This window comes from Trichoderma breve, chromosome 3 (genome assembly GCF_028502605.1).
Source record: "Trichoderma breve strain T069 chromosome 3, whole genome shotgun sequence".
NCBI classification, from domain to species: Eukaryota; Fungi; Ascomycota; class Sordariomycetes; order Hypocreales; family Hypocreaceae; genus Trichoderma; species Trichoderma breve.
This window is the reverse complement of record NC_079234.1, coordinates 3134569-3147312: the sequence shown is the minus strand read 5'-3', so window position 1 is coordinate 3147312 and position 12744 is coordinate 3134569. Positions and strand designations below refer to the sequence as shown.

The following is a 12744-nucleotide window of genomic DNA, read 5'->3' as shown; positions in this document are numbered from 1 at the left end:
CTGGCTAATGAGGATGACATCTCAAAAATTAGGCCTCAGATTATACATGAACATCAATCTAATTATCATATAACATAGTTATTACGCTTCCGGTCGCCCAGTACCATTTCTTCGCTACAACTTTGACGGCGTCAACACCGCAATATCTTGAAATGGAATGTCCAAAAACTTGTAAATATGATGAAATCTGAATGCAGTCAGTATAATAAACCCCCTTTTAGATGCCACTCATCCCTTCTTAAGCAAAGGGAAACATTTTTGATAAACACTCACCGGTCGCTACCAAAAAAGGGCTCCTGCTCGCCCTTTGCATTCGTCACCCAAATCCAAGGCGCGCCAAAGGCCCCCTGATCAACAGCCCTCTGGGTAGTAGCCATGAGAACGTCTTTCATCCCACCACGGGCCTTCAAAATCTTTTCCACCTCCTCCTCAGTGAAGAGCTTCTTGCCATTGCCCTTGCCAGGATTCTCTGTCGCCCCCTGGAGCACAGCGCGCAGGTTCTCCTCCGGGATGAGATTGACGTGGGGAGGCGTCCAGAAGGCCTTAAATAAGGACTCAAAGGTGGCAAGGAATGTTTCCTTTGGGTAGTTGGCCTTGATGTAGTGAAGTGCACGCAGTGGCGAGACGGTATGGGAGACAGCCATGAGGTCCGGAGGACCCTGGATACCGAAAAGGCCGACGCGCTCAGCGGCACGGCGAGAGTCATATTTTAGGTAGGCTGCCTTGATCTCGTTTGTCCACGGAGGACGGTTCCCTGTATGGCCAGTCAGTACCATGGTGTGATGTTGTTGAATGATATCCGAGTTAAGGAATACCTGAGAGGTGGTTGATGCCACCCAGCAGCACAGGATGTATCCTAGCGAACACAAGATGAGTATTTGATCCAATATAACGATTTCTTGTACACAATCATGCGCCGTGTCCATGACAAGGAGCATGTAGGATGACATACTCTATTTCGACTCCATTGGCCGCCAGCTTATCTCGATTCTGCGCCAAGTCTATGAACGCGATATAGCTGAAATAGGATGCTAATCGCGGGAATACATTGGTCAGTCATAAAAAGACACAATATCAAAAAAGAAAAGAAAAGATAAATGACAGCATCGCCCCATCCGGGACACACCGAGGCCAGAAACCCCGGAAAGGCACCGTGCAAGACTCACCGAGATCCAAGAAGCACTCAATCTTGCCGCCCATGGTTGGTTTGCGCTTGTTCCCCTTGTCTGCTCCAAAACAAGCAGCTTCTCCCCCAGATTTCCGCTTTTTTGCTGAGATCAAGACTAAGGAGAATTGATTCCCGCAGCTAGGCGCAGATTGCGTGATTGACGATGATGACAAAATCAGAATTCAGAGGGCATTTGAGAGAGGAGCAGCGAGAGGCACATGTAAGACCGCCCCAGTACTTGTAGTCCATAGTACGGCAAAGCAATAGCGAGGCTTTCCCCCCCATTCCTCGATTCCCATATGGACACTTAGTGTAATCCAGCCATGACTTTACCCCGGCTTACTCCAAACTGCTAATCCACTGCAGCTTTACCACACAGCCGCGCTGTAAGTTTGCGGGGCAACAGCGCTGAGGACGCTATAATCAGCACCTGGGCACGGAACCGAGGCATCAGCGCCCCTGACCCATAGCGGCGGATGTTGAGTAATCCGAAAAGAGCTCCCGGGTTTAGATGCTGTGCTCCACAATCTCGGCAGCTTCACGCCCAGCTTAACTGAACGATTTATAAGTTTCGGAGGGGATGACATACTCGTTATGCTTCAGGGCTACTGGAATCTCATCAGCCTTATAATAAGCTCTGTCTGCTTCTCCACTTTGTGAATTGAAAGGAGGAAGAAAAGCAGTTGAGCATTTATATCAATCTCTTTGAACCATCGTCGCGTCTCTCATTGTAGCCTCCATCTTACTACACACATCTTACTATCTCTCCCTCTCACTCTTCTTAAACGTAAAACAACATACCACCCAAAATGGTCAGCTCAAAGCCCGTAGCCCTCGTCGTGGGAGCTTCCCGCGGAATCGGCCGCCAAGTCGCCGTCGATCTAGCTGCCAACGGCTACGCAAGTGAGTATCTTATTAAATCCAGCGTCCAGCATTCCATATCAATCAAATCAAACTAACAACATCCAGTCGTTGTGGCTGCCAAGTCCATCACAGACCCTTCCAAGCTCACCGATAAAGCCCCCAATCCAAAGTCCAACGACTCAACCATCACCACCGTCGCCCGCGAAATCACCTCTGCCGGCGGCGATGCCACGCCCATCCAGGTCGATGTGCGGTCCGAGGAGAGCGTGAATGCCCTCGTCGCAAAGACTATTGCTGTAAGACAAGACAAAAGCCCTCCACTAATCCATCACCAAATGCTAATACTTCTCGCTTCAGACATACGGCCGCCTCGACGTCCTCGTCTACAACTCGGGCGCCATCTGGTGGGCTTCCGTCGCAAACTCGCCCCTCAAGCGCTTCCAGCTCATGCAGCGCGTCAACCCCGAGGGCCTCTACGCCGTCGTCCAGGCCGCCCTCCCGCACCTCCGCCCTCACGGCCGCATCGTCGTCGTCAGCCCGCCCATCTACAGCCGCTTCTTCCGCGGCAAGACCGCCTACGCCATGGGTAAAGTCGGCATGAGCGTCCTGACAAAGGGCCTGGCCATGGACTTTAAGCGCGAGGGCCTCAAGGACATGGCCATTACAAGCATCTGGCCCGCCGTGGTAAGTAACATACATATACACAAAACCTCCATCAAAACATATACATACACAGACATATACCATATATAAAGGCAACATTTTACTAACCAAACGCAGGCAATCGAATCCGCCGCCACCGAGCAATTCACAAAGAAAAACCCCGGCGAGGAAAAGGACCTCCGCAAGCCCACCATCTTCTCCGACGCCATCCTCGGCATCCTCCGCTCCCCCGCCGAAAAGGTCAACGGCGAGCTCGTCCTCGACGAGGACTTCCTCCGCGAGCACATGGGCGTCACCGACTTCTCAAAGTACAGCGTCGTCCCCGGCTCCAGCCCGCGCCGCATCATGCCCGCCCGCTTGCCAGACTTGACTGTCGCTGAGCAGGATGATGAGGGGCAGAGGGTTGATAGCGCTACTAAATCGAAATTGTAATTGCATTTTTTCCAAGGGAGGTGGGCCGTAGAGTATGTGTTGGAAAGCAAGCTTCAGTTGTTTGGATAATGGAGCCGTACGGAATTGGGTTTTGGCTAGAGCAAAGATTGTCAGTCAGCCATTGTAGGATATTGAGACAAATACATCACCGAAACAGATATACGAAGCATATATTTGCCTTGCTCGTGTATCAAAATAACTATGTCCGACGTGATGCTTAGCGTATCACGCCCACCCACCCAGCCTTCAAAGAAACGCTCACACAATCATGATATCACAGTTTGAGGCCAAATACCTAGTTCATAGTGTATGTAGTATCCATAAGCTTATACATCTAGTTTTCCTCAAGGTATCTCCTATTACTTATCTCAAAAAGAAAAAGGGGCAAAGGAAAAAAGACAAGGAAATATAAGAAGCACGGGTTCCTGTAAACTCCAAAGCTTTAGGCAAACACGGGGCCACTCCTTTTTTGTCGGCGCCACCCTCCTTAGCCAACAGTCCTTTTTGACTTCCTCAGAATATGTCTGCTTTTTTCTTTTCTTCGTACACAAAAGGGGAAAGATCAAAAATAGAAAAAAAAAAAAAAAAAAGAAAGATTAGACAAGGGGGGGAAAGAAGAAGAAAGAAAAAAGCGCTGTGCCAACCCAAATCCAGTATCCATAATCAATCTTACAAGAAACAATTCTGCATAATGTCTCTTCACATATTTTTGGTCGCTCCAATGCTCTAGCGATGATGTCAAAAGATTGAAACAAACTTATCGCTTCCTTCGTCAAAGACGTTCCTACACGTCCATGTCCTCTCGCTGACTCAGTGGATCCACGCCCTGCATGTTTTCAATGTCGCTCATCACTTCGTTGAACACTGCTGACACGTTCCCGAGCACCTTGACTCGATTCCACTCGTGTCTGCTTCGCCATATCTCGTCCATCATCTCACGGTTGACTTGCTCCAGTTGCTCAATTGTACAGCCCGAGGTGAATTCTGCCACTCTGTGCAAAAGTTCTTCAATTTGCCCCTCCACTTGCAACGGTTGAGAAGACGACCCCGAGTTGCGAACCGCATCCCCCGCCGAGCTTGAATCATGAGACGGCAAGCTTATCACCGACTTCACACCTCCCGGGCTCTTGTGAGTTTGCGAATCGAGCGATGGGCGGCTTATGAGCGAGGCGGATGAGCTGTCGTCGAGAGCCGGTCCCCTAGCTTGAGTATGAGGCCAAATCTCACTAGAAGATGACAAGATACTTTGGTTATGCGGCAACATTTGGCTCTGGTTCTGGTTAACTACCAACGTGTCCGGCAACGTATCATCGTGCTCTTGGTTTCCGTTTGTGTTCTGCGTGCTCCAGTTGGAAGACCTATGAGTCGACGGATCTGACGTCTTAGTCGAGGATGCCTCGTTGATTACAGCCGATGGTGATACCCCAGGAGGCAGGGTGGTAATTGCAGCTCGTTGAGATACCTGTGTTGCCCCAGCCGCCAAATTTGCTGAGGAAGACAACTCTTGGGATCTTGGCGGCGGGGCCATGGGAGAGGTTTGGGATTGGGTCAGATTCTGGGTGTCGTCGTCGGTCCCGCTCATCTGAACATCGCCCTCCTTTATTGGAGTGGGAACACCATTGCTAAGCGGATGCCCATTTTGGCCAGCTTCGCCATGTCCGTTGGATAAGGGGCTTCGTATCTGGAAGCGGGCCATGGTGCGAGCCCCCGGCACTGGTTCTCCAAGGGTGAGAGGGCCCTGCGAGTCGCTGTCATTGCCTCCGCCAAGATCCGACTGGACTCGTTCCAATACAGATTGCATGGCCTTTCGCTTTCGCTCCTTCTCTGCTGCCTCCTTGGCTCGCTGCTGCTGGCGCTGGTAGAGTGCTTCCCAATCAATATGGGCTGTGCTGGCTTCGATGCTCGCTACATCTACCTCGACGTTGCTGAGCAACTCGTTGGCCTTGAGAGTGCGCTCCTTATCGCCAATGTTCTTGGCATCCTTTGCCAGAGCCTTGATGTCGAACAAGAAGTCCTTGGGGCGAGCATAGAACCCGTTCGACAGGCGCTCCTCGATGGTTGTGGTCTCGAGATTGTAATAATACTTGCCAGACTCGACGTGCATCAGCACGTCATTTCCATGCTTGTCCTTGACAATTTCGAAGGGCCTGTTCTCCCCTTCTGTCAAATCAGGTCGTACATAGTTCGGATCTGCCTCCAGGAACAAGTACTCAATCAGGTTCTGTTGAAGAACTGGCTGTCTGAACTTCTTGTACCTGCGGTTGATCTGATCCATGATGGGCTGTAGTTGGATCTTGAGAGCATTCAGGAGCTGGTGATCTTTCTTCTTCAGAGCCTTCGTCTCTTCTTTAGTCGGTGGCTTGACAGGTGCCGGAGGAGCTACTGGGAGCTCCTCGAGAACTCTCTTCTTGCGGTTGTCAAGATCTGGGAAGGCACGAGGTTGCAGCTTCACATAATCCAACGTTTTCGAAAAATACTCCATACGGTTGGCCTACTGACTGTTAGCGATCCTTGCTCGCACTTATGATTATCGTGGCACCCTTTCTCACCTTGTTCGGTCTCGTTATCTGCATTTGGTTTTTGCGAGAGTAGCCGAAAAAGTCACGAACCATCTCTTGTGAGAGATCTTTCTTTTCGCAATCTGCGGTGGCCAAGAGGAGTACGGGGTCCGTCGGGGCGATAGACCTCAACATGGTACGGAAGGTGACCAGCGCCAGCGTTCCAGCCAGCACCGTGTACCAGGCGTCAATGTTTGGAATATAGATCACACTCGGCTTGTGGCGCCTTACTTCAGTGAAGAGGCCAACAATGACTTGCTCCATTGCCTATTATTCAGTTAGCGGTGATCTGATACAAACGAAGAGAGAGGGGGGCAGCTGAGGCTTACTCGTCCGTCATTGAGGAGGGCGGGAAGGTCAAAATTCTGTACGTGAATCCCTTCAAAGTGATGGAGGATTGCAGACGAGATGTAGCCTTGGCCCATGCCATGAGCACCTGAGATGAGAAATCTGGGCCGGAAGACTCGAGAGCGTTCAAACTCTTGGTTCAGTGTCTCACGTCCAAATCCATGATCTTCGTCCTCGAACTGCTCATACATGGCCTCTTCCAACGCGGTCGTCTTCTTTCTCCGAGGCAAGAGCAGATCAAGAGCCCGCTTGGCCTCGTCGAACTGTTCACGGAGCAGAGGCGCAATAGAGTTTGGAAGAGGGCGTGCTCCTGATGTCGCAGAACGCTCGGACGAAGGTATCAGCTTCTTGATGGAGATCATGAAATCAGAAGCATGGACCGAGATTTTGGCAGGATCGACAAGCAGTTTCTCTGTAGAAGAATAAATCTGTGGGTATGTTCGTTGAATGGCGTTGAGTGACGCTTCAGTACAGAGAGCTCTCAAATCAGCACCGCCATAGCCCTTGGTGTTCTCAGCCAGTGATCGCATGAAGTCATCCGACAGGCCCCAGTCTTGCGTATGGATGTTAAGGATGGACCGACGGCCCTCGAGGTCGGGAAGAGGAAAGTAGAATTCTCTATCAAATCGTCCGGGTCGTCGAAGAGCAGGGTCAATGTTATCTGGTCGGTTGGTAGCACCGATGACGATGACTTGTCCACGTCCATCCATGCCATCCATCAGGGCCAAGAGGGTCGAGACAATAGAAGCATGGATTTGTTCTTGCTTGCTCGATCTGACCGGCGCCAGTCCATCAATCTCATCAAAAAAGATGATACTGGGCTGGGTCTTCCTCGCTTCTTCAAAGAGCAGGCGAAGTTGCTTTTCAGCCTCGCCAACCCATTTGCTAAGCGCATCAGCACCCTTGCGCATGTAGAATGAGATCTTCTTGCCGCCAGAGCCAACCGAGTTGGCTAGAGCACGAGCAAGCAGCGTTTTACCGGTACCTGGTGGACCATGGAACAAGACACCACGGGGCGGCGTAACATGGAATCTCGTGAAGAGTTCAGGGTACAGCAGAGGAAGCTGAACCATCTCCTTGAGTTGATCGATGTGGCCTTGCAAACCGCCGACCTTGCTGAAGTCGACATTCAAATCCACACCGAGGGGATCAGCATCGGCAAGCGCTTTGCGGTCTTTGATCTTGCCCACGTTTGGTGTAGCATCGACGCCATGTCCCTGCCCACCAGATACAAGGCCACCAGCTGGAACTGCAGACGTCGGCGTCATACCAACATTTCCTGCGGCAGTGGATCTGTGTGTCATTTCATCATCACTGCTATCCGAGTCGACTCCGCCAGTGGCACCGGTCCCCCATGGGCCGCCAAGCAGAGACCCAACATCGCCGCCGCCGCCAAAGGGACCGTATGTGGTGTTGAGATTCCTGTCCCAGCCAACGCCGCCGCCGCCTCGTCTACGATTGCGGGCCGGAGTAGGTGCAGGATCTTCTGCTTCTTCTTCGATGTTGGCTGCAGTCAAGGGAGGCATGTAATAGTTAACCTTATTTCGCCTACGGGAGCCTTCCTGGTACACAATGGGAGACTCTGTCCGGGCCTTTCTATGAGGCCTAGATGAGCGTCTCAGCTCGCGGGCTTCTTCGTTGAGCTCATCCAAGTCGAAATCAGGCTCCTCATCAGCGGAAGAGTTTCGGCGGCGAGAGGTACGGCCGCGGGATCGGGTCTGTCTCCCTCGAGGCGTTGGGCTGTCCATAACATCGTCTAGATTCCCCTGCTTCTCTTCGGCGTCATCAGAATCATCACCAGGCTCAAAATCGCTACTAGGCTCCTGAGTGGATTTCTTGGTGCCTCTCGCTAGTCGGCGAGAGCGGCGAGCACCACCGGCGTCCGACCCTTCCTCGGCCGCAGCTTCAGCGTCAACGGCCTCGGTGGTTTCGACGGCTTCCTCTGTAGAAGCCCCAGCAGTAACTCGAGAGCTTCTGGTCCTCCGAGTAGTAGGTACGTCATCGTCATCGTCGTCATCATCGGCCACGTCTTGCTTCACTGCGGCGGAATCGTCCGCTGGGGCCTCTTCGTCCTCGTTGGCCTCCTTAACAGCATCCGGCATATCAGAGTCAATTTCTTCCTGCTTCTCACGATTTGGTGAATATTGCGAGAGCTCATCGGGTTCATCGGCGTCCGCCTTCTCCGGGAAGCTACTCTCATGGGAAGCCTCCAAAATTGGCTCGGGGGCTTTCTTCACCCCCTTGGCAGCGCGGGTGGCCCTGATATTTCGTGCAGCCGCCTCGGGGCTTCTACTTTGTGATTCCCGGGATGGAACGGCGTGCCGGCCCGAAGTGGATAGCTCCATGAACTCTTCAGCATCTTCGGTGTTTCCTCGAGTCCTACGCGTCTGGGCCAAGGCTGTACGAGAAACCTTGAGCTTGACCAGCCTTGAGGTTTCTCGCTTCGTAGGCTTGAGGGGAACATCGTCTAACTCATCGGGATCCTCTTCCTCTTCTTTCTCCTCAATGTCCTCGTCGTCGTCTTCGCTGCTCTCCTTGTAATTTTGCTGTTTGACTGCCACTTTCCTGGCCCGCCGCCCAGCCGCATTCCTAGGCGCTTCTTCATCCGATTCTTCAGTGCCCTCATCAAAAGAGCCTTCTTCGCTATCGGATAACTCGTCTTCGTCGTCGTCAATGTCAGAGCCGCGATAGCGGTTGGTCCTCTTCTGTCCTGGTTTCCCATTTCTAGACTGGCGAGTTTTCTTGGAGCTTCGGCTGGGTCGTGCCTCTATCGGGTCGAAGTTTTCATCTTCCGAATCCGATTTATTGGGATCGAAGTCCTCGAGGACTCTCTTCCTCTTGCTGCCAGCCATTGTATTGGATTCTGCGGCGGTTCGGGGCGACGTTCAAGGGACTGGGCCAATGTAAATGATGGGAGGTTGATGGATGAATTGCGTATGTGCGGATAGGTATTGATAAGCCCAACAACCCCTAAGCTATCAAATATGAGTCAGTAATTGCTCTTGATTCCAGGCCGCGCATCTCATGCCTCCAGTGGCTGGGTTGAGGGACTGACCTATGACCTGGATGGTGCCGCACGGTGGATATATAAGGCGTGCATGGAATCGCGCAATGACACACTAATCATGAACAGGCCCGGCGGCGTCAGAGAGCCAGAGCAGCTACACACGCAAGGACCGTCTGGATCTGTGCGTTTCGAGAACGTCGCGTTGACGGGGCGCGCCGAGACGAGCCTTTTGGCGAGCACAAAGGAAGTGCAGCAGTGGTCGCAAATCGAACTGGAATACTTGTAACGAGACTTCGCGCGTCGCGAGAGCTATTAGCGCTGAGGCCAAAAAAAACGGAGGTGTCTCCTCACGTGCAGCCACGCAGGCACGAGCCGGGCTGTGAGTGGCCCGAGCTTTTTTTTTTTTCTGCCTCCAGTGCACTCTGCCACTGCACCTATTCTAGAGTCTGCAGCCTATTGTGAAGCCTGTTGCCCAACCCAGGGCCCGCTATTCAAGGCCACAAAAGCGGCCCATGAATGACGATGTGCAACCAGGGCTTCAAACGAGATGCTGGCGAGAGTGAGGGCACGTTGATACAGTTTGGAATTGTTGCATGCATTGCGAATGAAAAGTGAATTACTAAATATTGTGGTTACGACGCGAAGATGAACCGACTCCAGCATTTGTCCATCTACTAACCCAACACCAATTTCACTGCTCGCGGCGTCAATGGCTTGTCCATGATGGCAATGTGAATTGGCATTGATTTAATTTCCAGCTTCCCCAGATTCTTCGATCTGTCTTCGGCACTGATCCCCCTGATGCGGCTCAAGCATTCTAGTCTTGCCGTAGGGCTGATGAAGAACTGCTACCACTGCTACTTTTCCTTGGACCCCACGCTTAATAAAGTCAGGTGGACAGGCACATCGTGGAACACAGAAGTTGATGCCTTGGTGCCTGAGATTTGGACTTTGCTTGTGCCGGTCCAGGGTAGGCCATGTACCTTCTGATGTTTGATGGATTCTGTCGCTATCACCCTACCGTAGGACTTAGTTGGCCACATCAACTTGAAGCAGCACGCACATCAATGTCAGCATCATGCAGCCCAGTCCTAGATTTGCGTCGCTCTAGCCGTTTCTCTCCTTCTGCATCGTCCAAGCAGATTCTGAATCCGCTCCTCTGCACCACCATTCGCTCGTTTCACATCAAGTGGAAAAGTGGGAAATGTCTCTCTTTTTCCTCCTGAGGCGTGACTCATGTTGTGGTCCAGAGCCGGCAGCATGACTGCATTCCCAACAGCCAAGAGTCGACGGACAAGATGACCTTTGCCGTTGCTCGGAAGCCATTGGCCCTTTCTGGCTCAGCTCACGCCGCCATGACAGCACATTACGACTGCGACTAGCCCGTGCTACGACGAGAGCGGCAGTAAAGGGGCAGCTAGGGCCATTCCATCGCTCGGTCTCCCAGGTTACAATTTTTTGGCCCCCGAGCTGACTGGGTGCTAGCGACGGCTGGACCTGGTTACCGACGCCTGGAGTGGTCCAGCCGACAGCCGTTCCGTGATGCGGGTACATGGGTTGATGTGATAGAGGAGAGTTTGATGCCTGGCTTGGCAATACGATGAAAGACTAACTACGAGTACTGCTCACTAACGACTACTAGCACATGTAGGCTGTCGGAAGGGCCCGTTATTGAGTTCTCCATATCGGTGCGAGTGCGAGTGCGAGTATATTCGGCTTCATCATGTTGGTTGCCGCTTCCTTGTTCTCGGCGTTGGCTCGGATCCTGGAGAAAGACAATGTCAGAAACAAAACAGGGACAAAGGGGGTTCGTCATGTCATGATATGCCGCCAAGGGCTGACTGGAGCTCATTGTCGGATGCCTACCTACCTAACTTGCTCATGCTGGACTGGCACGCTCTTCACCCTGACCGGCTGCTAAACTCTGTCTGGAAGCGATTCCTTGCGATCGACACTAGCAAAAAGCCATCAGGTTCGAGGTCGAGCCGGACAGGGTCCCCGCCATGACGCCAGCTTCCCTTGCAACCTCTCCTTTGCCCGTCACCGATTCCAGGTTTTTGGCCTGCTGCCTTATCGCGGGCTTCCCCATCATGTGATGGCCGTGATTGGCCCAGGCCGTCAATAGTCGCCATTTGATGTTTTACCGACAATATGGCTCCTTTGATGCTCCACGCGACTGGAATGCCGGCCTGGTGGTCGCACTGCAGCGTCTTGGCCGGCTGCATCTGCGGCCTGACACGGATTCGGTCAGCCGCCACATCTAGTCTGCGAGTTATGCGCATCGCAAATGAATAACACACTCCCTTTGTGCCCAGGAATAGCTGTCGTAGGTATTTATTCAGCAGCCATCCCATTCCCTCTTCCTTCTCTCCCATCTCGTAGTTCCATCAACGTATCAGTCGATGATTTGAGTACACCTCAACCTTTACTCTCGTCTTTTTTTGTTTTTCGCACCCGGCGTGCAGATCTTCAGCTGCCTTGACGGCACGGGTCATTACTATCTTTTCTAAGAGCAAGCTGTCAAGAAGCAAGCCTTCTTGTTGTCGGACGGAGCAGAGAACCGCGCCCCGGAATAGAAATAGAATTCACGTCTTGTAACGAAATAACGAAAAGAAAAAACCACACGTTCGCTATGGGTCGCTCATCTCGTGCCACCCGTCCTTCCCCGTTGGAACTGGACCCTTCCTTCGGTATCTCTGAATACACTCGCGACTCACTGGATTCGCCGCTTTTCTCTCCATCAAAGGTATGTAGCTAGCCTATCATGACATGCCATCTCTATCCATCCGTTTCATTTTCTATAAAAAGACAAGCAAAAAGCCACAAGCCACCAGACATGTCAATACTAATACCAAACCCACAAACAGAGAGTCGGAACAAGCTCCAGCGCCGCCACAAGCCCTCAATCCATCTCCTCCCCCTCGCGCAGGACCTCCTTCGGCTTCATCAAGTCCTCGCCCACTGTCAACGTCCACACCACCTGTGGCCGCCACACCGACCAGCTGCTCTTCAGCGGCCCCTCCTTGTCGGGCCTCGCCCGTACTTTTCTGTGGAAGAAAAAGAGACGGACCTCGAGCAACTGAAACAAGCCCACTCGCCGAAACAAGCTTTGGATGAAATTTGACAGCGCTGAATCCCATGTGAAAGTGGGACAGCACGTTGAACACAAAAAGCTAAATTGGGCCTCCGTTTTACTTCATCATCACCTTTTTTCGCTTTATTTCTTCTTCTTATCACACGACTTACAGTGCTGGCTGGATCGGTGCAACACCTAGTACGTTATACGATATGGCTTAATGATACGAACTATTTTACTACCATCACCCTATAATACTTTGGCAACGGGAAGGAAGTAAAAAAAAGAGACACGTCTTATGTGGCTTGCTATTTATATCTTAGATACTACTATACTAATAATGCCACCTCCTTTTTTTTAAACGAGACCACACGGGATCATCAACGTGGCGGCTTACGAGTTATCACGTTCCTGTCGCCAATCAAGTGAAGCCATCTCTGCAACCTAAAATCACCAGATCTGTGCGCACAAGTGACCTCACGTCAGTCATAAGGTAGTATTTCATAATAAAAGCAAGGCATGACTTGGACCGTCAAGCAAAAATCTCCCCCGTATCTGTATGTCGATAGCTAGCTGGTCATTCACACCATCCATCGGTGAGCCCAGCTGGCTATCTCTCGCTTTTTTT

The 12744-nt window shown here is 51.9% G+C and overlaps 4 protein-coding genes across 4 annotated transcripts; 2 read left to right on the top strand and 2 right to left on the bottom strand.

Moving 5' to 3' along the window:
- Nucleotides 1-114: 114 nt before the first annotated feature.
- T069G_05357 (DSBA-like thioredoxin domain-containing protein) lies at nucleotides 115-1200 on the bottom strand (the record flags this gene model as incomplete). Its single annotated transcript, XM_056172567.1, has 5 exons — nucleotides 115-187; nucleotides 274-754; nucleotides 816-856; nucleotides 953-1031; nucleotides 1167-1200. 5 exons carry the CDS (start codon nucleotides 1198-1200, stop codon nucleotides 115-117), a joined length of 708 nt encoding a protein of 235 aa, XP_056029425.1.
- Nucleotides 1201-1977: 777 nt separating this feature from the next.
- On the top strand, nucleotides 1978-3127 carry T069G_05356 (short chain dehydrogenase domain-containing protein; the record flags this gene model as incomplete). Its single annotated transcript, XM_056172566.1, has 4 exons — nucleotides 1978-2071; nucleotides 2138-2328; nucleotides 2390-2716; nucleotides 2813-3127. 4 exons carry the CDS (start codon nucleotides 1978-1980, stop codon nucleotides 3125-3127), a joined length of 927 nt encoding a protein of 308 aa, XP_056029424.1.
- A 784-nt stretch (nucleotides 3128-3911) lies between these two features.
- T069G_05355 (ATPase family associated with various cellular activities (AAA) domain-containing protein) lies at nucleotides 3912-8885 on the bottom strand (the record flags this gene model as incomplete). The annotated part of the gene is made up of 5 exons (XM_056172565.1): nucleotides 3912-4353; nucleotides 4420-5618; nucleotides 5677-5952; nucleotides 6015-6064; nucleotides 6122-8885. 5 exons carry the CDS (start codon nucleotides 8883-8885, stop codon nucleotides 3912-3914), a joined length of 4731 nt encoding a protein of 1576 aa, XP_056029423.1.
- A 2787-nt stretch (nucleotides 8886-11672) lies between these two features.
- Nucleotides 11673-12123, top strand: T069G_05354 (uncharacterized protein; the record flags this gene model as incomplete). Its single annotated transcript, XM_056172564.1, has 2 exons — nucleotides 11673-11786; nucleotides 11908-12123. 2 exons carry the CDS (start codon nucleotides 11673-11675, stop codon nucleotides 12121-12123), a joined length of 330 nt encoding a protein of 109 aa, XP_056029422.1.
- Between the last annotated feature and the right edge of the window lie 621 nt (nucleotides 12124-12744).